We start from the raw sequence: 23,670 nt of genomic DNA on the forward strand, positions 1-23,670 counted from the left end.
ACGTTTTCAAATTCTATGTACCGATCCTTCGCTGATACTGTTTTCTGGTTATAGAGCTAGGTTAATATAAAGCTCGGAAGTAAAAAAACGATCGATTTTATGATTAAAGATATTAAATATACTCAAGAAAAGATTGCGATACTCGCGCACAACCGAATCTTTATAGATTGCACGTTTACGTCCGACAAGGATGCTTTGGAAAATCTAAGCGAATAAAATCTATAATTTAAACTAGAGCAAACAAAAAGCTTGAAAACGGTCCGTTCGCGCCGTCGCGTCGCGTCGCGTCGCGTCGTATCTTTATTCTGCTCCTTCTCGCGTATAATATCAAGTATTATTATTAAATATATATTTATATATGGACATGTGATACTTGAGCGACCGTATAAAATCTCGCGCTGCGGCCGTATAAAAATCTCTCGTTTTAGGTAGTACCTTGTAAATTGTGTGACATGCTTGACGGATCATTCTAATAAATGGAATTGTACTGTTTCCTACTTCCTACCGAGCAATCGAGCGCTGTTTTCCTCCTTTCCTCTCTCACTCACGTTTTCCCTTCCTCTCTTCCTCACTCTTCCTCGCTGTCCTCCCACACATCGCACGTATTCCTCTCTCTCCCTCTCTCTCTCGCTCTCTCTCTCTCCACCGTATCTCTTTCCTTCTCGCAACAAGAGCGGTCCTCGATCATCCTCCATCTCTCGTCAATGCGTCCCGGGGACTTCCGCGATTTCTGAATAGAAATCTCCATTGCGGCTGACAATGCCGCGGTACGTGGACAATTGCATAGTCTAATGGATCCGCCTCACATCACCGTAACTTATACGTACGTGTCGTTCGTGAAAAGTGAATATCGACAACGTCCATTCTACGTGTCTTCCTACAGTCCGCGGCTAAAACGAGAGATCGACGTCCTCTATTTTACGTGTCTTCCCGTACGTGTCATCAGGCTCCACCGCGCCTCTCCCTTTCTTCTTCCTTCTTGCTTCACGTAATTCGCGTGACGTTTAACATCCCCTTTATACCGTGTGTACACCTGCCAAAGAAAAACTGACGTGAGGGCGCCAGCGAGAAGTCGGAAACTACTATACTGATGGCTGGATTGCTCAGATAAAAAGATTTGCTTTTCTCATAAGTCATAAGAGATGAGAGAGAAACGATCTTTTAATTTTATAACCACTGTTTTATGACAAATAATTTATTTCTTATCTGGTTTTTATTAACACTGCGCGGACACACCGTGGGCCTTTTAAGGCACAGTCGATTTTTCGTATTTTACAGTTTTTTCCTGATAATGTTTCAACACTTAAAAAAAAAATTGCAACACTCCTGGCCTATGTAAGTATAGAAAGCACTTTTTAAAACTTTAAAGATAATACATGCACTTTTATAGATTTTTTGTAACACAGAAACGCTCTCAAAAACTTAAAAGTCCCAGGGTGTCCGCGCAGCGTTAATTAACCTTTGACAGAGGTGGACGATTTATAATGCACAAGATAAAAAATCGCTCTTTCTCTCTCACACACACTGGAATGCGATTTCCCCTCACTCGCTTGCATAGTGTTAATTCTGAAATATAGGATATATAATTTATAACATATTTTTTCGCGACTCACAGTGTACGACTGAATTTTATACAGTTACGTTAATTCTCAAACAAGCTCGATTAAGTTTTGATACCATATCCAAATGTGTGGATTGTGGACGAACGCGCGTATCCGCACGAAGAAAGAATTCGAGAGATGCTGTTTGTTATGATTTGTCTCTTATTATGATCGCGGGGGTGAAAGGAGAGGGTTGGACAAGTCTTAACCTTTTGGTGGTTGAAGACAGAGAGGAGAAGGAGGCCACGAGAAAAGAGATGGTCCAGGCAGTTACGGCATTATATACCTAACAGGAAGAGAGACAAAGCGAACAAAACACTGTCGGGGCGTCGCTTCGCAAACAGAACCTTTGGTAAGGAGAGGAGAGATGAAAAAGGGGAGGGGAAGGGAGGGGGACAAGAGAGAGAGAGAGAGAGAGAGAGGGAGAGAGAGAGAGAAAGAGAGGCGGGAACAGAGAGAACTAAAACTTGGAACAAAAGTCCTCACTTTTGTTCCCTTGAAAGTTTTTCAAATTATGGTCGTAATGGTGAGGAGAGGCAGGAGGTGAGGATGGCGGTGCGGGGAGGACCTTCTGTGATTTATACCTCGCGAAGGTTTTGGAATTATTAAACTTTCCGGTACCGAAGAAAGAGGCGAGGTGGAGACGGCGCAGTGCGCAGGCTCCAAGGACGGAAAGAGCTTGTACTGTAATTAAGCCGTTTTCTAATGAAGATTGATCGGCCAATTAGCACCGGCCGCCCACCGCGTGTTTATTCCTTTATTTAGTGCCGTCACGTTGGGTACATCTCTCGATTGAGAGATTTTCTTATCTCTCTAAAAAAAATGCACATTTTACGATACAACCGTTAAACGCTCTTTGGCAGGCAGCTCGCAGGAAGCGAGCTTGAACCTCTTTGGTTTATGGTTTCAACCTCTCTCATCTATTCCGATATAAAGTAAAAAGTATATGGAAATAAAGTCTATTTTCTATAGAGTGAGAAATGTTTCAAGTTTTATAATGATTGGAAAATAAATTACTCGCACGCATTATACTGCTCCAGATCCAGAGTATATCGCGAAACATTTCGCGATCGCGTCTCGCAAAAAGCAATTAAATCTCTGATAAGAGTAAGTGTTTCGATGAGTAACGTGTGCAACGCGATTCTATGTATTTCTTGTATATTTCTCCTCATCACTGCCGTAGGCGACCCATAGGAAGACGCCGCGCCCGCGCCCGCGTCGCGCCGGAAGACGAACGAAATTATCGCAACGCGGACGCAACCAAGTTATCTTGAGATTAGGTATCTCGCTTGCCAGGGTCAATACGGTCATCGATGTATTTTACCAGGAAACACTCGAATTGTCCATTAACAAGCAATTAAACCGCTGGTAACGAGGCACAATTCAGCGGGCCGAGTCGAGTTTATTCCTGGAAGAGATTAAAAGCTGCCACTTGTGAGTTTGGTGAAACCACCCTTCTGCCGGTCTCGCACTCGCACCATCCTCCTCTCTTCTTCCCGCCGTCGGCGTCGTCGTGCCGCGCCGCGCCGCGCCGTCTCCTTCTCTCGCGATCGTGGTTCCCCCGTCCCATTCGAGCTTCCACAATAGAGAGTGGGAAGCCTCTTTCTGTGAATCGCACAATGGATATAGTATATCAAACAAATTCGACCCCGCGGAATTATTGGCCAGGCTAATCCCACGTAACCGGCCACGGGGACGATACTTCTCCCATCGACGCCAGCACGTGACTCTGCGTCCTGCGACTGTCGAAGGGTTGAAGGGCGAAAATTCAACCGTGAAACGCCCGCGCCGCGGCCGTGAGGACGAGTCGACGTCCACCCCTAACCGCGATTAATAACGTCTCGACGTCTCGGCCGATAGATCGTTCGCTTTTCGGAGAGAGATTGAGAGAGAGATTCGATTTTCGAGCGACTCCCGAATCGAATGCTCGAATCATGAATCTTGCATGAGCGGCATGAGTCAATCGAGCCGATTGATTCGATTCGTTAGGAAAAGTTAGGAAGAGTACGGTTGGAAATTTTACATTAATTTTCTACAATTATTTGTAATATCAAAGCATCAAATTGTTTATTTCAAAAGCGCTACAAATATATGTAGGTAATATCTTGCTAACTTTCACCATTTAATACAAAATACATGGGGTTCAAGTTCAAGTTGAATTTAAATTTGGGTTGCCCAAATTCGAATGTGCCTTTACTTTAGAAGACGTCTGTCTCAAGAGAACAGGCAACATTAACACAACACCTAGAGATTCGCGAAACAATGCAAAATTTTATTTCCCTAAAAAAAGAGCAAGTTGCTGTAAGAATAAGGAATATATAAATCTTGAATTTCTATAGAAAAATACTTAATCTAAAGATGTTATCAATTTAATACATTTAGAAAAAAGAACATTACTCCTTATAGTAATATCTCAATTGCGATCACAATCATGATCAATGTAATTCTTATATAGTGTTGGTAACATTTACTAATGCGTTGGCGCATTTATTTTAAAATTAATTTTAAAATATGGAAGGGGAGGGAGACATTAACGAATTGATACAGACGTAAGAATAAAAATATTAAAATATCTCACGTTTTTCTACGCGAAACGGAGACGATTTAAATGTGATTACGATTGATTTATTCCACAACTCGAAATGCGGTTACGGGCGCAATAAAGATTCTGATGGCAAGTCCGCATGCGACACGTCCTTCATTCTGACAGGATCGAAAGCCGTAAAAATCCTTGTCGGACGAAAGGGTAGCCAGATCTAGGTACGCATGCGTTTGACAGAGGAGATATATTTCGATCATGGATTTTGGATAGCCGGCAAGGATTAGGGGTACACCCCATTCGCGTGTTTGTTGGAAACAATGGGCGATTCGGCTGATTGGTCGTTGCCGGCCATGTACAAAGGTATAACCTCCACATAATAGAGTATATATGTACATAACGTTCGAATAATGACATTCTATTATAGTTTAAGCCGATTCGAAATTTCGCCGTTCGACATTAATGGTCCAGTGTCGGGTTATAAAAATTTCCGCTAATTTAATTTATCGACACTGTCCGATCTGACGATATAGCACTATACACTAGCCCAATATCGCATTATGTACGTGTTACTTTACCTTAACTTCATCTTATATCAAATTTATTATTATTATTAATGTCCAACGTTAATTATTGTCTAATAAAATATGACGTTGTTCTGATTTGTATATATTTCTTCTTACCATTCCTTCCCATAAAATGGGGTTTTTCTTAGAGGCTTAATGTAGCTTTAAATCTAGTCCATCTTCATTTAAAACAGCGTGCGTGCTTCGCGCGATTTTTAAGCGATGCGACGTGCAGACAGTAGATCTCGCGAATAAGGAGCAGCTGGCAAGTAGTGGGCGTAACTGACGATAATTTGCATGGAAATTTTTATCGGCTCGGCCGAAGAGGCAATATCCAGCAGACGCATTTAAGATTTCGCCGGTGATAATAACAGCCGCAGAAACGGCGCGGCGGCTCGTAATGCTCGCGTACCGGTGACGCGAGTACCGTACCGTAAGGCCATGCGTACACGTGCACACACACACATACACACAGCCGTTATATCTTCTACGTAGCTTCTACGTTTAGTAATGCACCCTGGGGTGGTGCAACGTGACAGCATTGCCCACCCATATCGTGCTCGCGCGTCGCTCCGAAGAGGCAAAAAAATGACATCGCGCCCCTCGCTGCTAGATTATATAGAGTCTTTCTTTCGCCATTTTATTCTTTATCGCTATCTTATGATAATATTATTATATTCCGCAAACCGCACTATACCACGTTTTTTTCCAGACGGATCGTGTACTCGATCGCGAATACGCGCGCGCGTGTGTGTGTGTGTGTGTGTGTGTTGTGCGATTAAAACGCTCGAACTTAACTTGTTAACGTTCCAGATAGAAGCTTTATGAGCTTTAAGATTTCATGACACATAAAAGTTTATTACTTTTTTTAATGTGCTTTTTTAAATACATCTTTTAAATGCATTTAAAGGAGAGATAGAGATGACACGAGCCAGAATTTGAAACAGTGACAACTGGTATTTTAAATCGGTAATTCACATAATCTCTGTTAAATTCCTTAGGAGCAAGGAAAGCTCTTGGATCTATTCCGAATTAATCCAAGACGTTATTTACTCACGTTAATTACTCGTTGAGATAATTTTATCCGCTATAATTATAATTATAACTAGAACGGTAAGCAAGTTAGCAAGTTTGCTTCTCCTTTCACGTTAAGATTAAAGATATCAAAGAGCAACTAATATTATTGTCACTCTTGAAAAGATAAAGATCCAGAGAGAAAAATAAAAAACGTCTTATTGTTAGAAAGAGTAAAGTGCGAGATATGGGGATCGAGGAATCGGTGATTGTATCTCCAACAGAACGGAGTCGCTCTTGAACGGGATCAATGAATTCTCATCAAGAGGATCCATATAAAATCCGGAGGATCGATATACGGCTCGCGAGTATACGATACGACTCGACGATATAATACCGATGAAACACGGTTGCTCGATCGGCCGGAAAGCCGTGGCGGAATGCCCCAAGTGCCGTCTTACGGGCGACCTACTAGGAGAAGGCCTACCCGGTATACCTAAGTGCTCGCCACTCGCCACTCGCCACTCGCCACTCGTGCACGGATGGTGAGCACGCAGGCACCATATTACTGTGTGACCGAGTATCCAACTCCCGATTGGCTTCCGAAGAATTCCCGCTGAGTTTCTTTCTCCGCCCGCCATAAAAGAGTATTTAAGAGACTTTTGCGGAAATAAAAAAAAAAGAGAGAAAAGAAAGGGGGAAAAGGGAAAATGAGGGGAGATAGAAACAGGCACGTGTGTGTGTGTCCGTGCGTACGGCGCGGCGTACGCCCCGTGGCGGGCACCCCGCCGATACATCTCGTCGTTTTCGACGAGGCCATTCGAAAACAATCGGGCACAATGGCTCCTCGAACGTTCTTACTTATTATACTTATATATGGTGCTGCGCGTAAAACGCGGCCGCATAAACGGTTCTAGAGTGCGGTTTCAAACTGGAGACGTGCGAGAGCGCGTGTGCATTTTGCGCGATCTCAAAGAGTGAACGTGAAAGAACGCACGAGCGCGTTTCTACATTATACGTACACTGAGAAAAAAATGTTGTAAATTTGACTAAACTCGTTTAGTTGTAGTGATTTGTTTAATGCAAATATTAATATATTTAAATCAAATATACGTGAGTAATATCAAGAAATTCTGAATCTATTTAAATATAATATTTTTTGAATTAACAAATGTTAGCTTGACAGCCCGTGACCACTGCATTTAGTTGAATCAAATAATATTTCTTTGAATCTACGATTTTTTTTTCTCAGTGTATATAAAGAGTGATCCCGAAGGGCGGTATTTTCTCTCTTTCTTTTTATAAACGGTCAATTAACAAGTGGCGCGTCGTAAATATCGCTTTGCAAATAAAGAATGTCGCCACAATAGGTATCTGATAAATAAATTGAAAAAGTATTTTATCTTTATTTATACTTAATTATGTAGCTTTTAATTCTATTGAGACAGAGAGAGAGAGAAAGCGCTTTTTTAGATTTTTCTCACCTGGAAATGTGGACATTTGATTACTTCACGGACATATAGGTATACATCTACCTACGTATATAAAAATTTGTTTTTTATATTTTTATTTAAATCTATATAAATATGATGCAATGCATTTTTATATTCTTTTGTACATAATACATTTTTCGCGCAAGATGCTTATCAAAACATTGTGGAGGAATACCGTTTGTGTCGCAGAAAGCCATTTAGTAAACGTTAAAAGTTGATATTTAATTTATTAAATTAATAGTTTGTTAAATCTGCCTATTGACACTTTTCACATGTTTGAAGAGACCAATTGGACAATATCGTGCGCATAATGTATGCAACGCAATGTTTTCATCTCGAATATTCCGAGATAGAGGAGACATAAGCGCTACCGACATCGTGAAAACCACTGGCGTGTACATAGAAACTCACACGACGTGTACACACGCATTTCTAATGCCTCTTATGCGGGTCTTATTGTGCAACGATCTCTCTTGTTATCCGCTAGAATCGTTACGAACGGAGATTCACCCGCGGCAACCCTCGACCGCATGAATGCGTCTACCTGCCGCGGTCGACCACATCACAAAAAAATATTCGTTTCTTCATTTTTGATCACACATCAAGGATAAGGGATAACAAAAATAAAGGATAAGAAAAGGAGTGCTCATAATCGAAGTAGGGAGAACTGGTGTCAGTTGTGCAATGTGGGATTATATTTGGCTTTACTTTTACTTTGCTGCTACAGAATTAACTTTACGTTATATTATAACAAACGATAATTAAATTATATAGAATCTAAATTAAGTTTTACACACACACATGCACACACATAAAATCTATATTTTTATTATACGGATATTTCTCTTTATGTTTTACTTTCCTAGATGTCACTCGATCGACATATGTTTTTTATTGTGCTAGAAATTTATTCGCGCAGGAACAAAATAATTTCATCTATCGATTCTTTGGAAAATGACAAGAAGAAAAGATCAAATATAATTATCTCTCATCGTCAGTATCGCGTTATCGTGTCCGCGCGGCCGATTTTCAAAACATAACAAAACGGCCAGCTTGAAAAAGTAGAGAACTTTTATATCACTCTGTCGTGGCATGTGACATTGGCTCTGAAATGAACGGTGCGAAATAATTTGTGAAATAATGTGCGCGCGTTTGCTTGTATATTTGGTATGCGTTTGCCGGGGCGGCCGCCGCGCCGGGGCGGCTGGGGCCCACACGAGTGGCCAGTGGCCACAGAACGCGATCCCGCGATCGCGAGATTGCGAGATTCGCACTAGCCCGTTGTAATGGACGAGTCGCGCGAGTATAATCGATGTATATCGCCAAAGTACTTATGGCAGCGCGTTTATGGCATACGCAACGCTCGCCAGGCGCATACACCAGGACCAGGCAGGCCTGGCAGCGGCCGGACATGAAATCCAATCGAGTACCCTCGATCCACGTCACGTCTGCCACTGATTAACATTAACTTCGTCGAAAAAATTGTACCAAATGGCAGCCGCGCAAATTTGGCGCTGGCTGGCTGGCTGGCTGACTGGCTGGACGTCAATGTCGTTCATTTTTTGTTATTTTCGTTGAAACGATCGAGAGCATAACCCAGTTTCTGCTTTTGCATCGTCGCACGATAAATATGACCACATTACGATGTAAAAGCGCGTATTGATAGCCAGCGCTTATATTTTTTACTTTTGGCAATCATCAAAATTTTACGAAGAATGATCGAAACAATTGTGTATATTTTAATAGGATAGTACTCTTATATATATATATAAATCATATTATTTTTTTACTTTTCTAATAGTAGAAATTCGACTCTCATTGTCAGTTGAATCACACGGGCAAAATCATTTCGTGCAAAATCATTGAAAAGAAAGAAAAGAAAGAAAAGAACTTTCAACTCGAGCGTAACGCTTTTAACGTTTTAACATCGCGCGATCGTCGGCGTGAGTCATCGTTCAAGTGGTCGAATAAACGATAATTATAAAACACGAAGAGCACGTAATGAGAAAAGTGTTAAAAATCACAATCGCCGTCAGATACATTGGTGACCCGTGCGCCTGCACTGTCACCCCCCGGATATCGAAGGTTACCCCTCGAAAGCGCGCAGGGGTGCAGTTAATTCTAAAGCGATTAGGCGCACGCGACGGGGCAAAGGTGTCGACCTGCAATTGACAACGACTCGAGGGTCACGAAGCCTTCGAAAGAAGAGATCGCGCGCGCGAGAGGGGCGCGGCGGCAACGAAGAGGAAGAGGAGGGAGGTAAGGGGCGAAAAATTAAATTAAATTGCCCGATCTGTGAATCGGCATACTTGGTCGCACGGCCGGAGCATAATGCCGGATTAATATATACATATGTGTGTATATACATATTGTACATATGTACATATGGTAGCCGCATAGGTTTGACGTATTCGCAACCCTCCTTTCGCAAGTAACCACATTCGAACGCTTGATTTTTTCAACGTCGTGATTTTACAAAGTTATAAAATTCCAAAGTAACCGTTTGTCTTCTATGTCTATGCTCTATGTTATTAATTAATTAAAGATTGATATCAGTAGAGCTATCAATTTATTATATATGTTTAACATGCCAACTATAAGAGATATAATTAATTAAAATCTAACAGTTATGACAAAATAAATGTACGGAACCAAACATAAAATTCATCAGTTCATCCGGCATCCGGGTAGGATAAATTTAAAACAAGACTCTCGTTTAACTGTAAACAAAAAATGCGGAAATATATCTTGATACTTGATACATACAAAATATTTTATTGGATGCGTCGCCAAATGTTTAGGGTTAAAGAATATTCGATCCGCTCATAAGTGGCACGTGGAACGGGACGTGACCATCCTTATAGCGCGAATCAAACCTTAAGGAAGCGACTGCGGATTATTCCAAGCTCCACCAATGCCGCTGCCACCCTCGATTATAGAAGACAATTTTAATATCGTCGAATAATAGAAAGCACGGGGTGAAGGAAGGGTACGTGGCAAGGGTACGTCCTGAAAACTCGGGTGGTATAAGGTCACGGTGGAGCCTGATAAAGGAGGAGTTTCAGGACTATCCCGATCCTGGGTGGGTTGGCTACGTGGCGAGCATGTGAAACGGTATTCAATATCTCTGGTATCGAGGACGTATGTTGTCACCGCGAAACTATTCCGAGTGACTCCGAAATGATATAGCCTGTAAAAAGGGAACAATGGAATCGATAGAATCGTGTATGAGGACCGACATATTGCAAGTTGAGATAATTTCATAATTAGTATTCTTTTTATTTGTGTGTGTGTGCATCAACGTACATCAATGAGCCAAAATAAAATAAAGTCGACAACTAAATCTTGTATCGATTGACAAAAATTTGTTGGCGATGACAACGATAAGCGGTACTGTAATATTTCATACGTTGTTTACTCGGGAGATATCCGCGCTCCATATACAAGGCATTTTTCTCATCGCCGAGGCTTTTAAAGATGCCCGAGGCGAATAAAGATGCCCGACGGACGTTGCTTAAGAAGAATAAGGTCAACATCACGTATAATATATATGCACAGCGATCTCCGAGGACTGTTGCAAGTACTGACGGATGAAAGAGGCGTGGGAGGCCTAGAAAGAAGCTGATGGAGTGGACGCTCCTTGTTATTGTAGCTATAATGGATGGGCAAACATAGTGACACACGGTGGAAGCCGCGCGGGCAGGTAAAACCCGCGTGTACGGGCCCACACGTTCGCATGTACCTGCACCGAGTCCGATTACTCGGCAAATATTGCGCATTATTTCGTCCCGATGTTTTGTGAGAGATTACTCAACTTGCCGTGACGTGAAAAATATAAGTTCTGCCATCGGTGTGCAAAGTGATTCGCGCAGTTATCGTCCACTTGGTCTAACTTGCGAATACGTACAAATACGTAATTAATCTCTCGTGCCAAGGCAGACCCGCGAACGCAGCTTTTACGAATAAATATTTATCTCGCAAACTCCAATCGACCAATCGCAATCGTCTCCCAAGAACGAAACCCTCTTAGAAGTGACATGTGACAGTAGCAACCTGAGTTGCTAAGTGTATACTTAAACGTTACTTTTAACGTTACACCGATATGGATATAAATCATATTATTTGCATATAAAAGTGAAGGAAACAAGATAATTACCAAAAAAAGATGAAAAATTGATGTTACTAATGCATACAATTGTTTGTACAATTATTCTCATACATGAGTAGAGAGAGAGAGAGGAGGAGGGGGGAAAAGAGGAGAAAATACCGTGGAAGCTACAACCGAGTTTTCGCTATAAAGTTGAGATTCCTCGTCAAACTCGTGAATGACTTTGGCTTCTGGCGACTTGGTGCCAACAATTACAGGGTACGCGCAAGCGTTGTATTCCGCCTACAATGCGAAACGTATTTCAATGAGCGGGTGGCGATGGAATCTGTTTGGAATGGGGTGAGAGAGGAGGGGGTTGCTTGGGGATCGAGGTAGCGATGTTCGCGGTGGAATCGTCGACGCCGGGTATGAGGGCAGGGCGAGACGATCATTGAAATGGAAATGCCATTGACGCAAAGTGAAAGTAATTAACGGAATATGTCCGAGCTGTAGAGTGAATTCGATATCTGACGCCATTGTCGCCGCGGAGCGAGATACACGTATATCACGGGATGGTGGGCTAGGGAAGGGGTGTTCGGACTGTTTCTAAAGGATGCGAAATGGATGAGTATTGGAGGAAAGTCGGAAAGAAGGAACAGTGAAAATTGTATAGACCAAAACAAAATGTAAAAAAACGGGGAAGAAAGTTGGGGAAAAGCGGAGATAACGATACGAGAAGTAATAAAATAGCAAGTGGAAATTGTTCAATTATAATCAACGGAAATATTATAAGCGCACATAGATTTTGGATATATGGATAAATTTTATCCTTTATCCACACGATGTTTTTTGATACGTTCATTTAACAGTGACGTATTAAATTATGGCTAATATTTATAATATTTATAATATGAATAACAATAACACTAATAAATTATTCGATAACAAATAATTTGCACGCATTCACAGCAATTTACATCGTAAAACAAAAAATACAAGTTACATGTAATATTTGTTGCGAAAATAAGGAGTGTTGTGTAGAGAAATTTTCCAGAGATTAACATATGTACATATCCACGTAATAAAGGACGGGAGACCGGATATAGTGTACGGTAAACGGAAAGGATCACTCGAGAATCGTCGAGGAACGGTTGCCATCCAGGAAGAGAGAGAGAGAGAAAGAGAGAGACGGCGAATTTTCCTAGATTTAATTAATATTTCATTTGCATGCTATTTCTCGCCTTGTGCAGCTTCGTATCGCGCAACGCGCAAGGCGCGATCCTCGCCATCGCCATCGCCACGAAGAACCAACACTCGGACGCGAAGAGAGTACAGCCGCTGGGCGCTGCGTCCTTTATCTCGTACGCGTATACCTCGACACTGATGTGCACATACACGGACATACATATGATACACCTATACATAGAACTGAACGTTTATAACGGCGTGGAGAATGCGGCACGGGGTGGCGCGAGCTCGCGAAACAGCATGGTGCTCTCTGTATTTCAATTTAGCACGTCTATTGTTAGATACTAATATTATTCAGTTCGGAATTGTTTCGCGACGTCCCTCAGAGGAAGGAAGAGCGGAAGGGGGCCTCGATTTGTACGGGCGCGCGGCGTGGCGCGGCTCCCAGACTCTATTACTTCATTCTCTCTCTCTCCCTCTCTCTTTCTCTCTTCTCCCAACTGATTCTGTCGTACTTCGAACAAGATAACAAACAGCTGAGGAACGAGATAGATATTCTCGCTTTACATTGGGTCTGTTTTCTATTGCTGAACTGGCTGCACTAGTTCAGCAATAGAAAACAGACCCATTATCGCGATAAAAACGCGAAAACGGAATATGTTTTAATACCGAATTATATCGCTAATATCGCTTTATAACGTTTGTATAGTAAAAATAGATTGTTATGTTAGGTAAAGCTAATAATGGAAGAAACGTCGTAATATGAAGCGATTTTTGTATATATTATTCTGAATCGCAAAGTCGCAAAGAGAAAGTAACCGAGATATTTTATTAGAGTTACCTGGCAAAAAGACATCCGATCTCCGTTACTGGTGTCATCCTTCGTCCACATCAAGTCACATATATACACCGTATGTGCGAGCGTGCGTGCGTGTGCACATATATATATAAAAATCGGTGGTACCACCAAGACCAATCGTTCCTCGGGGCGAGCAAACACGGCGCCATGTTTGCCGACGTTCGGCAACACTTTATTCTCTCTTCCGCGCGCGACCCGAAGAGATGGCCCAAAAGATCTCTCTTCGATTGGCTTCCATGCACTCGTACGTATGTATATTTAAGCGAGCCGCGGTGTAGCCACAAAACATGTGTGTGGGTGCGCGTGTGCCCCTACGTAGGGTAGAAGAGAACTTGTCTCACAATCAGTTCCCATACAGGAACGGAGAAGAAGACGACGAGAAATAGCGAGCGAGAGAGCAAATATTGATGGAAGTCGAAAAAATGTTAAAAGCCATCTGACTCGTTATTCGGTTAGCTATATTCATCGACCAATAAAAAAAGGGGGGAAAAAAGAACGGGAAAGAAAAAGTAGTCATTGGAAGTAGAAGTTCTCATTGGAATTGTGTAACGTCGCGGTCGTCGTGTCGTTTCTCAACGAATCACATTAAACTCGCGGTAAAATTTTAAGTTAATGTTTTCGCATGTTTACGTAATTAAGTGATAAGCATCTCGATGTCATAATCGTTCGATTTAAATTGACAAGACATTCTTATTATCTGACATAAGCATTCTTAAATTGTATATACCTACACGGAAGCATTTCTGCCGCTCGCGGTACGCACGCGTTTAAGAAATTATAACAAAATTAATCACAGAATTGAAATAAAATCGAAACAAATCTTCATCAAACAAAACAGAGACAATTAGCGTTAAATTAATCGTGCAGATTTTAATTGTTTAATCTGGTTTAAAATTAATAACTAAAGACCGATTTTGAAAGCCGATCAGGCCGATATCAACACCAACACATAATTCGATCAACACAATCCCGGCACCTCGATCTTCCACCTCTCTGGAGAATCTTAAATTACTTTACCTCTATCATCCCCAGTGCTCCCCTTTTAGCAAGAATCGGATGGGTTTCCAGTTCTAACAACCCCTTTCACTCGATGGCTTAAAATTCCTCGGTGCAGACGCGAGACGCGAAGAAGAAAGGGGATTGTTGCACTCTGCTCTGACTGCGGATTAAACTCGGTCGCGGCAGAGGTGAAGGCAAGAAGGGAGAAGGGAGGAGGGTGCTATTATGCTCCATTATGGATGGTAACCAGTAGCCAAAGGAAGAAACTCAGCGGGGTGTCGATATATTGCCACCCCTGGAAAACTATAGGCGGCTATCCCTCGTAAATAATAACCGGAGCATTATAATGCCCGTATGCACTGCATGCACCGCGCACACGGGCACAAATTGCCGGGTATATAACGCCGGGCGCGTGTTCAGGCATCGACCTATCGGATATGCGCCTTGTAGAGGCCAGTCGATTATCGGTATTTCATCGATACCGTGTACCTAATTGTAAGTCTGTCGGTACACCCCACCGCGACGCGGCGTAATTGTACGTAAACGTAAGTATCTTTCACGGCGAGGAGAGAACGTACGTCTCTTCTATCACCAAAATCATTCAAGAGATATTAATTGAACAAGGCGATCGTTTATCGAGTGTTATATGCATTGGGGTCCCGAGTCTTCAGAATATATTTCATAATCTGCAAGTCTATTTCATTTGTAAAATGTATATATATGTATATATACGCGCAATTTGAGATGGAAATACGAAATCGCCCAGAAATATACCTCAATGTATAACAGAGACTTTTACTAGAAAGAGATATGCGCGGCGTATACAGAGTGTGGGAAAAATTTTGTAATTTACTTTTTAAGTTTTTACAACTCTGTATCTGCGTAAATTGAGCGGAAGAATTGACTGTTCGCATTGACTGAGATCGATTTATTGAAGAAGGGCAGCGCGATTTAAGATTGATCGACCATGAAACCGATTTCGAGAATACAACGGCGTCGCGTATCCCATTTCTTCACCTGCGAACGGTATTCGTCATCCGATACCTTTTCCTTTGGTTTGTCGAAAGATGCAGCAAAATTTTCATTCAGCCGGAAAACCGGTTTTCGTAAAATCAGTTGTCGTTCTTTTTATCTCACGTATCTGCAAAGAGAATCCGCGTGTCTCGTTTCTCCGTCACAACGAATTACGCTTAGGTTTACGTCGCAGGCAGATTCGTGGAAAATCGCGACATCTCGTTCGTAGGGCGGATTATGAAACCCGCCCTAGAGAAATGTTATTAAGAATTAATAATAATTTATGTAAAAATGAATTTATGGTGAATAATCACGCACATATATATATATAAATTATTAATTGTATTACAAGAAATAAAATTGCTGAAAAATTCAACATTACATCCAAATCAATGATAGATATTAATGAGAATTGAAGTAAAAGTTAGATTATCTTTTAAAGATATTTCGATATGCAAACTAGCCACTTATTTTTTAATTGTAAATTACGATATCAAAATTTTTATGAAGATATAATTTAACGGAGGAGGTACGGTTAAGTGGATTGACGTGTATATAGAGTATCAATATCTTATTTATTGTATGTATTTGCGATCTATACACTTTTCTTCGAGTAATATATTATTTGGTAACTACGGTAGGTGATGTTTCCAGTCGCTAATAGCGGCCAATCTAGATATTTTGCAGGCGTTATACTTACAGGCAATATTTGTTGTGTGTGTGTGTGTTTGTGTGTGTGTGTGTGTGTGTGCGCGCGCGCGCGCATGCGTGCGTGCGACTGTGTGTGTACACATATATATGTATATACACACGTGTGTGTACGCGCGTCTAACACGTTTAATATAGTCCGGCAAAAATTTCGAGATTAATGTCATTAGCTATATAGCATCGTATTTACAGATTCACCTTCTTCTTGTCTGGCCGATATACTCGTCAAACTTGTTACCTACACACGTATCTATCTATATAGTTTTTATCTACACATGTATAAAGTATATTCTGAAAACGTATCAGCCGTGAATTGAATTATCTTTTGGCGCTTCTTATCTTTCTCTCTTCGTACTTTTGTACGAAGTGTTGTGTCACACAGCGAAATTCATCATTCACGATTTAAAGTCGGCAGATAATTAACGCAGACATTTGATTAAGCGTTCGTGTCTCAGCTTTCGCACGAGAGATGCACACAATTGTATAAATATTAAAACCAGATACTCTCGGATTGTCAGATACTCTCAAGCTTCAATATTTTGGCATTATCGAGACACTCTCAACGTCTTCCTTTGGAGATAACAATTTTTACCCCTTTATTGTCTAGTGGAACAGAGCTTCATTACGTCATTAGGTTTTCAACCTGCCTACAGATGCCGATAACAAGTAGATTCGACTCTTTCATAGAATCTCTCTCTTTTTAGGATAATATTTTATCAGTTTCTTGTGGAATGGAGCAGTTTCCTTTTCAGAACAGATCTTTTCCATGGCATATCTCGTTAATCATCGAAATTGTACTTGTATTGATAAGAATAGCTTCATAGTTATTAAATTTATCCGCCACATCCAGTCTAAAGATAATTTAGAAACAAATAAGAAAATTGAGAAAGGATCTTTCTCGCTCGGTGGATATATTTATCAGGGTATCTTCGTTAAAAGATTTCGCTTAATCTGCGCGTATTTCGAAACCAAATTGTGTAAATAACACTCTCAGAAGATTCAAAGTCATCAACGAGGAGATTCTCAAGAGATGTGATACGCTAATGAAGGATTACATTGAGTAACCGGTGATCAAAAAATTGGTTTCTCGGTAGAGAGATTGTCGATTATACCACACGGTATATAATTTTCGATCGAGCGATCGATCTTGTTCAAAGTTTAATGACGTTGCACTGTTGCATCCTCGGTTAGAATTTCTAATAATTCTTGGATATAGTTTCGAACAGCTTTGAACAGCTAATCACGCCTCAAGAATAATTTCACTTTGCGCACCTATTATTCGGCGCGAGCGAAGGATGCACGAACGAAATAGTCCATTAGGGGACTATCGAGGAATACGACCAGGCGACGGCATAATTTTCGTCAGGTCACTCGGAGTAACTGGTCTTATCGCTGGCATCGTCGGGGCTGGTCTCCCGATAGGCGTCGCCAGTACCATTGGCATGCAGACTCTGGTTGGGTGGTTTGATGACGGTGGGCAGGTAACCGGTACCGGTGTAAGGCGCGGCCAGGAATCGGTGCCGCGTCGACGGTATCGGGGTGGTGCAGTACGCGGCGCGGCTCGCGTAAGCCGCGGCGGAGACGGACGCGGCGGACGCCACGGCGGCCGATGCCAGGGCGCCCGCCAGCGGCGAGAACGCCGACTTGGGCTGCAGACTATCCTCGCAGATCAGCACCTCCATGGCGGATACCACGTCGCCTGCGACACATAGGCAAATTCTCTTTCGTCTTTCTCTTTTTGGCAGAGCGTGTGCCCTCGGCTATGTGTGTATGATTTACGAGAACACTATCGAGATATATGTAAATATATATATACAACAACGATGAAACGATAATATCATTGTGAAGAGAAGAGAAATCCGGTAGAGGAGACGTTAGCGCCTTGCAATTTATCCAGATAGAAAATTTGCAATGCAATCACACTTGTGCCGACATAATTTTGATGACATAATTTTGTAAAAGATGCAGTCCATCAAATGATAAAGTGAGAATGAATATAACGAATACCACATCACCTTGCAAACGAATAATAATTGGAGAACGACATAAATGATTGGAAGATAATTTTTTTGGTGCAAACGTACGCACTTTTTCGCAACCAAATCGCGAGATCAAATCAACTCCTCGTATCAACTCCTTTCAAATAACCAAGTTATATTCTCTCGACTATTTAAACACAAATCAAATTTAAAGAATTTTTAATTGATTAAATAACAATACTATCGATATCATAACGTTTTCGAAACAAATTTTGTCTCGTGTATGATTAATTTTACAAAATTCCTCAAGAAAAATTACGAAATTTTACCTTTGCAACGATGGAGAAGAGCTTCGACATCGGCGCGACGTCTTCCAGGAAACACACGCAACAGAACGTCCACCGGTGAGCGTTGTTGTTGTTGCTGCTGCTGCTGTTGCTGTTGCTGCAACTGCAGCCCGCAAGTTTGCTGGATATTCTGCATTTGCATCTGCATCTGAATCTCCCGCGGCTCGGGCATGTGGTGATGGTGCTGGTGCTGATAGAGTGCCGGCGAGCAATACGCTAGCGAGCTAGCGCCGACCGTCGGCCCGTACAGAGGCGCATAAGGAGGGAAGTGCACCGTTGTCGCGGCCTGTAATCAAACATATTTCTCGTTTGAGAATTATCGCCCGTATGCAGTAACGGCTTATCATTTCGCTTATCTTCAAATAAGCTTCTTTTCTCCTTTCTTTGATATTATTGCGCCGCGGCGCAAGTAAATGTATCGCGCATTTTTTCTAACGAAGAGAATCTTATATTTATTGCAATATTTTTATAGGCAATCCATATATACATATATAATTTATATATTTTGCCTTCAGAGTATCACTTTCAATTGTAAGCTATGTTTTATTAAAGCTATAAAGAGAAATATGTTTTCAAATTATAAAGATAATTTCTTTTTATGTAAAAAACATTTTTGGCTCTATAATCATATAATCGCATAGCATGTCAATTTTATTCTACAATATCGATATTTATATTAACAGAATGTACAAAAAACAATATCAGTAATAGAAAAGAGAGAGAGAAATACATGTTATAAAAAACTATAACGATATTAAAGATATACTTGAGTGTCAAAATGTTACATAATTCTCACTTTGCCAATTACGACACACCCCATCGTTTATCGTTTTCCTATATTTCATTAGATCTAAAATTTGAAATGGTAAAACTCACAGCTAATGGGGGTAGTGGGGGGCTAGGCCTAGGTTGAACCAGATCCACCGGTTGCAAAGTCTGTTGCGTCTGCGGAGGACTACCACTCTTCCGTAGGCTGAGGTTTTCCGGCGCCGGAGTGTCCTCTCTTTGCGGTGTTAAGGCGGGTGTCAGCGGCGGAGTGTGCGTCGGACTTTGCGAGCCCGGTTCTGGACTGCCCTCCTCGGAATCGTTGAGGCTATTAGTGCGCTTTCTCGTCGTCGTTTCAGATTCCGGTATTCCCGACGCCGTCGACACCACTGTAACGTTTGCCACTTCATCGGGAAACTTTATATGAGGAATTCAACGGCTCGGTCGACTCGAGCAATCGTAATACTCGAGTTAATCGCAACTCTTACAATTAGTAAATGTTCGAGTAAAAGTAGAGCAGTTAAGGAGTTTATCAAGTATCATATATGTTAAATATTAAGATTCTGATACACTTGCGTGATAAAAAGTTTAAGATTTTATTGCAATTGTTATCATGTTACTACATGTAACATGCCTTGCTTATTGTATATAACATGTAAATCTCTGCGAGTAAAAAAGGTAATTTTATATCTATTCATGTTCATTCTCGAGCTTCTTTTATAAGTTGGCCGGGTCAATGACTTGACTTCTCTTTGTCGTTCAAGTTCTGACCATCATTTCTGTTTCGATCATTAGCCAAAATTTCATTTGGATTTCCTCACGAAAAATTACATTAATTTTAGACCAATCAATTTGGAAGTATTCATTCATTGCTCGCTGAAGAGCTGGAGAGATTATTTTGATTTACCTGCACTGTTACCACATCGTTGAGAATGGCTCAATGCAGAGCCGAAACGTCCGATTTATAATTACGTAGATACCTTATTAGTATTTAAAGATTGTTATAACGTACGTTATCTCACGCCCTTTTAACCACGTTTTACTCTCAAAGCCCACCTTTTACTTTTCTTGTTAATTTTATATTTGTACTTTTACAAGAACCTTCGCATTAAGGAAAAGATATAAAAATAAAAGAAAAAAAGATAACGGTTTTACCTAGTGAACGATCGGCTCGCAATTCGCCACCGGAATCGGAATCACGATCGTCCTCGTTGCTTGGATCGCTGGTTGACAAGATTGTCGTGTTCTCAGAGATCCTAGGTCGCTTCAAGCCTGAAATGGAACAGGAATGCTCTCTTCTTGGAATGCTTCAGCGAAATAATAGGAAAAATCGCGATTCTAATTGGTTTTTCCACAATCGAGACGTGCGATTTGTTGGAAATATAATTGAGGAAAATGTACACACACACACACACACACACAGATAACATATACACACAACGCACACGTGCGCACAAGTCAGAGGCAATACTAAATATCTTTGGCAATACTATAGCTGGATAAAGCAGGATACAGACTTTTCGAGGGCGTTGTTACAACACGCGCGCGTATGCACGTGCACGACTATTGAGTTATTGAGGCGTTGGCAATGCGTGAAAGAATCCCGTTGGGTGGTTGATCGCGCTTAGGAGGTGAAAGTCTGACCGCTCGTTAAAAAGTTTAACCGTTCGTTTATTAGCAAGGGAGAGATTGATAGGCCGGGGAAATGTAGCCAGAGCGAATGGTATAGCAGGCTACGCGAACGGTTTCTACATTCACCCCCTTATTCTCTTAACCTACCCTCTTGTACTACGCATATACGAGCGCCCCTTTGCGTGCCCGTTTAAGCACGGGAGTCTTTATCGTGCTCTTAACCGCGAGTTCTCCATTTGGTAGATTATCCGCATTTTCTCGATTACGTGGATCGGTGAACACGCAACTTGTCGATCGACAGCAATTATTTAATTTTTTCTTCGATATATTTTTGTTTCATGTTAGACTTTTTCGCCCCCGAAAAAATTTTGATCTGAGCAATCGGTTAAAATTTTTTTTTCAGTAAATATAAATAACATTTTTGTTCCAATGGCAAATTTCTCCTCAGTTAGTTATATAAGTTTTGTCTAAAATTTGTAATTAATATTTACAATTTGCATTAACTGTAGCTAATTTCCCGTCATTCGATCGACTTGCCTCGACTGAAACTGAAAAACATCGAGAAAAAAACACACTCACACATCTGTACATATATCGAACGCAAATGAGTGACGTTCCTCGCAGGATGCCGAGGAAAATTCCGCAGCAGGATACAGCTATCTCCGCCTCCGGCGTGGCATCTAGATAATAACATTAATAATTGACATCCGAGGACGTCAAAGGAAAGGAATGCAATATCGAGAGCCCGCGTTAATGTAGCTGCTGGCGCACCGAGAAGACTCTTAAACCCTCAACGTGTCCTGGGGATACGTTTGTATAAGTGTTGCACACACCGATGTACACGCGTTTAGGCTCCGCTCCCGTAAAGAATCGCCGGTAATATCCACTGGTAGAAGCCGTTATTAAAATATCATTCTTTCAGGGACTACCCTCGGTATCAACCCCTCCGGCTTTCAACGTGCGTGCCACTCTCACACGATGTTGAAATTCCTATCCCTTTGTAACCTTCGTAAGGTTCTGCCGATAGCGTAACGAAGTGCATATCCGCCGGACTCTTGAGGGTGTCAAGTGTTGATGCTGCGTTTTTCGAATATACACAAGATGTTTCAAGGCGATGCCGTTCAAAAGCCATGGCTTTCATCGTGGCTCGTCGGAGTTCTTTTGAGTTCTCGTAAGCTACGTGAAATTGATCGGATATGTAGGACATAAGTAATTATATAAATAAATAAGAGAAATATCTTGCGAGAAACTTGTTTGACGGTGACACCTTAATTGTACGATATTTCCAAGTGGTCTGATCTCACAATCAGTTCACTTCCTAGTAGTCTGAGCGACGGATTACGAAAGTACCTGTCTAATCAATGACAAGTGAGAAAGGTGAGAAAAACGAGACCATTGTGAAACGTCGCCGCCCTTTGGACGGGACGGGAAGCAACGTGGTTCAATAGGGAACACAGTATCGCGAACAGGAATCTTTTTCTCCCCTCTTACTTCCTCATCTCCTTTATACTTGTCTTGTATTTCGAGAAGGGTGTGTGCGCAATTTATTGTAATCTCTCCTGTCCCGGGCACACACGAGAATGAGAGAGATCTAACTTCTCTTGGATATCTTCCGACGCGGGGCAACCGTATATACCCAGCGTGTATTTTGATACGCGAGAAAGTTAATAAAACTCGTTGCGTCGGAAAAGAGAAGCGCGCCGTACGTGGTACGTGGTACCAGCAAACCAGCTGCTGGATATCTGCTTGTCGACGATTATTCGGTGAAGAAACGTCGCTGTGATTTAAACTCACCCTTATTTACAAGCGGTAAGATGAGAAGAGAACGTCGAAAAAAAGAGAGAGAAGGAGACGGACCGATGGAATGGAAATTACCGATGACTAATCCACTCTATGTCGGCAACCAGACATTTTATAATTTATAACGTGTCGAATCGAATACAAACACACGCTATAGTAGTGGAACATTAAACTTTTTGAGAAAGTTACATTGTTTACATAATTACCGAGCAAATTACAAATTTAATTGTCTCATTCGCAGCAACACACGTTGAAACTTTATCTTCTTTATTTCAACGTTTCGAGCCTTTCATCTCGTCGATGAGATTTAAGCGCACTTGTCTCCATTAATCTACACTGAGAAAAAAAATTGGTCAATCCCAAGAAATATTTAGTCCGATACGTTCAACTCAACATTTTAGTTAGTTAACTAAACATTAGTTGAATTAATTAATTCTTGATTAAAGAAACTAAATAATCTGTTGAAACAACTAATATTTAGTTAACTAATTAAATGTTTAGTTGAACGTATCGGACTAAATATTTCTTGGGATTAACAATTTTTTTTCTCAGTGTAATAATTATTTATTAATCTATTAATGGAGATTTGAGGACTTGAGGACTATCCCTGCAATAAGTTACCGTAGCTTTCAACGTATAAAAGCGATCGCGTCACGATGTTCAATCACCGGTCGCGCACACCCGTCATAGACAGCTTCGTCACCCGCATGCATTCTTACCCCGCGTGGCTGCGTGGTAGCTCGGAAATGACGATTAATTAGACGTGTTTGACGATGTACGATAGTACGGATGTACGTACGATACGAGTGAAGCTCGCACGAATCTCTCTCTCTCTTGACCGACGATGACAAGACGCACTCGAAGCAGATACACGCGCGCACAACCAGCGCAACGGCGACGGCGGATGTTGTTGTAGGTCTACGCCCTAACCTGCGGCGGCATGGCGTATCAGCACACGGTGGAGACAGACGCGGACAATGGAATCATGCGAGGACAATACCGAATAATTTAGAATGGCACATAGATATCGGGAGAAGCTTCGGCCTACGACGGCGGCGGCGGCGGCGCATAATAGAGAA

General features: G+C 41.5%; 1 protein-coding gene across 1 annotated transcript; it reads right to left on the reverse strand.

Moving 5' to 3' along the window:
• Window positions 1-15,953: 15,953 nt before the first annotated feature.
• Window positions 15,954-20,466, reverse strand: LOC112467630 (activating signal cointegrator 1 complex subunit 2 homolog; the record flags this gene model as incomplete). Its single annotated transcript, XM_025036313.1, has 4 exons — window positions 15,954-17,767; window positions 18,377-18,680; window positions 19,271-19,548; window positions 20,315-20,466. Coding segments are annotated over 4 exons (1,066 nt in total), but the record flags the coding sequence as incomplete, so codon positions are not given.
• Between the last annotated feature and the right edge of the window lie 3,204 nt (window positions 20,467-23,670).

Source organism: Temnothorax curvispinosus, unplaced genomic scaffold (assembly GCF_003070985.1).
Source record: "Temnothorax curvispinosus isolate PA1 unplaced genomic scaffold, ASM307098v1 QBEX01017700.1, whole genome shotgun sequence".
Taxonomy (NCBI): domain Eukaryota; kingdom Metazoa; phylum Arthropoda; class Insecta; order Hymenoptera; family Formicidae; genus Temnothorax; species Temnothorax curvispinosus.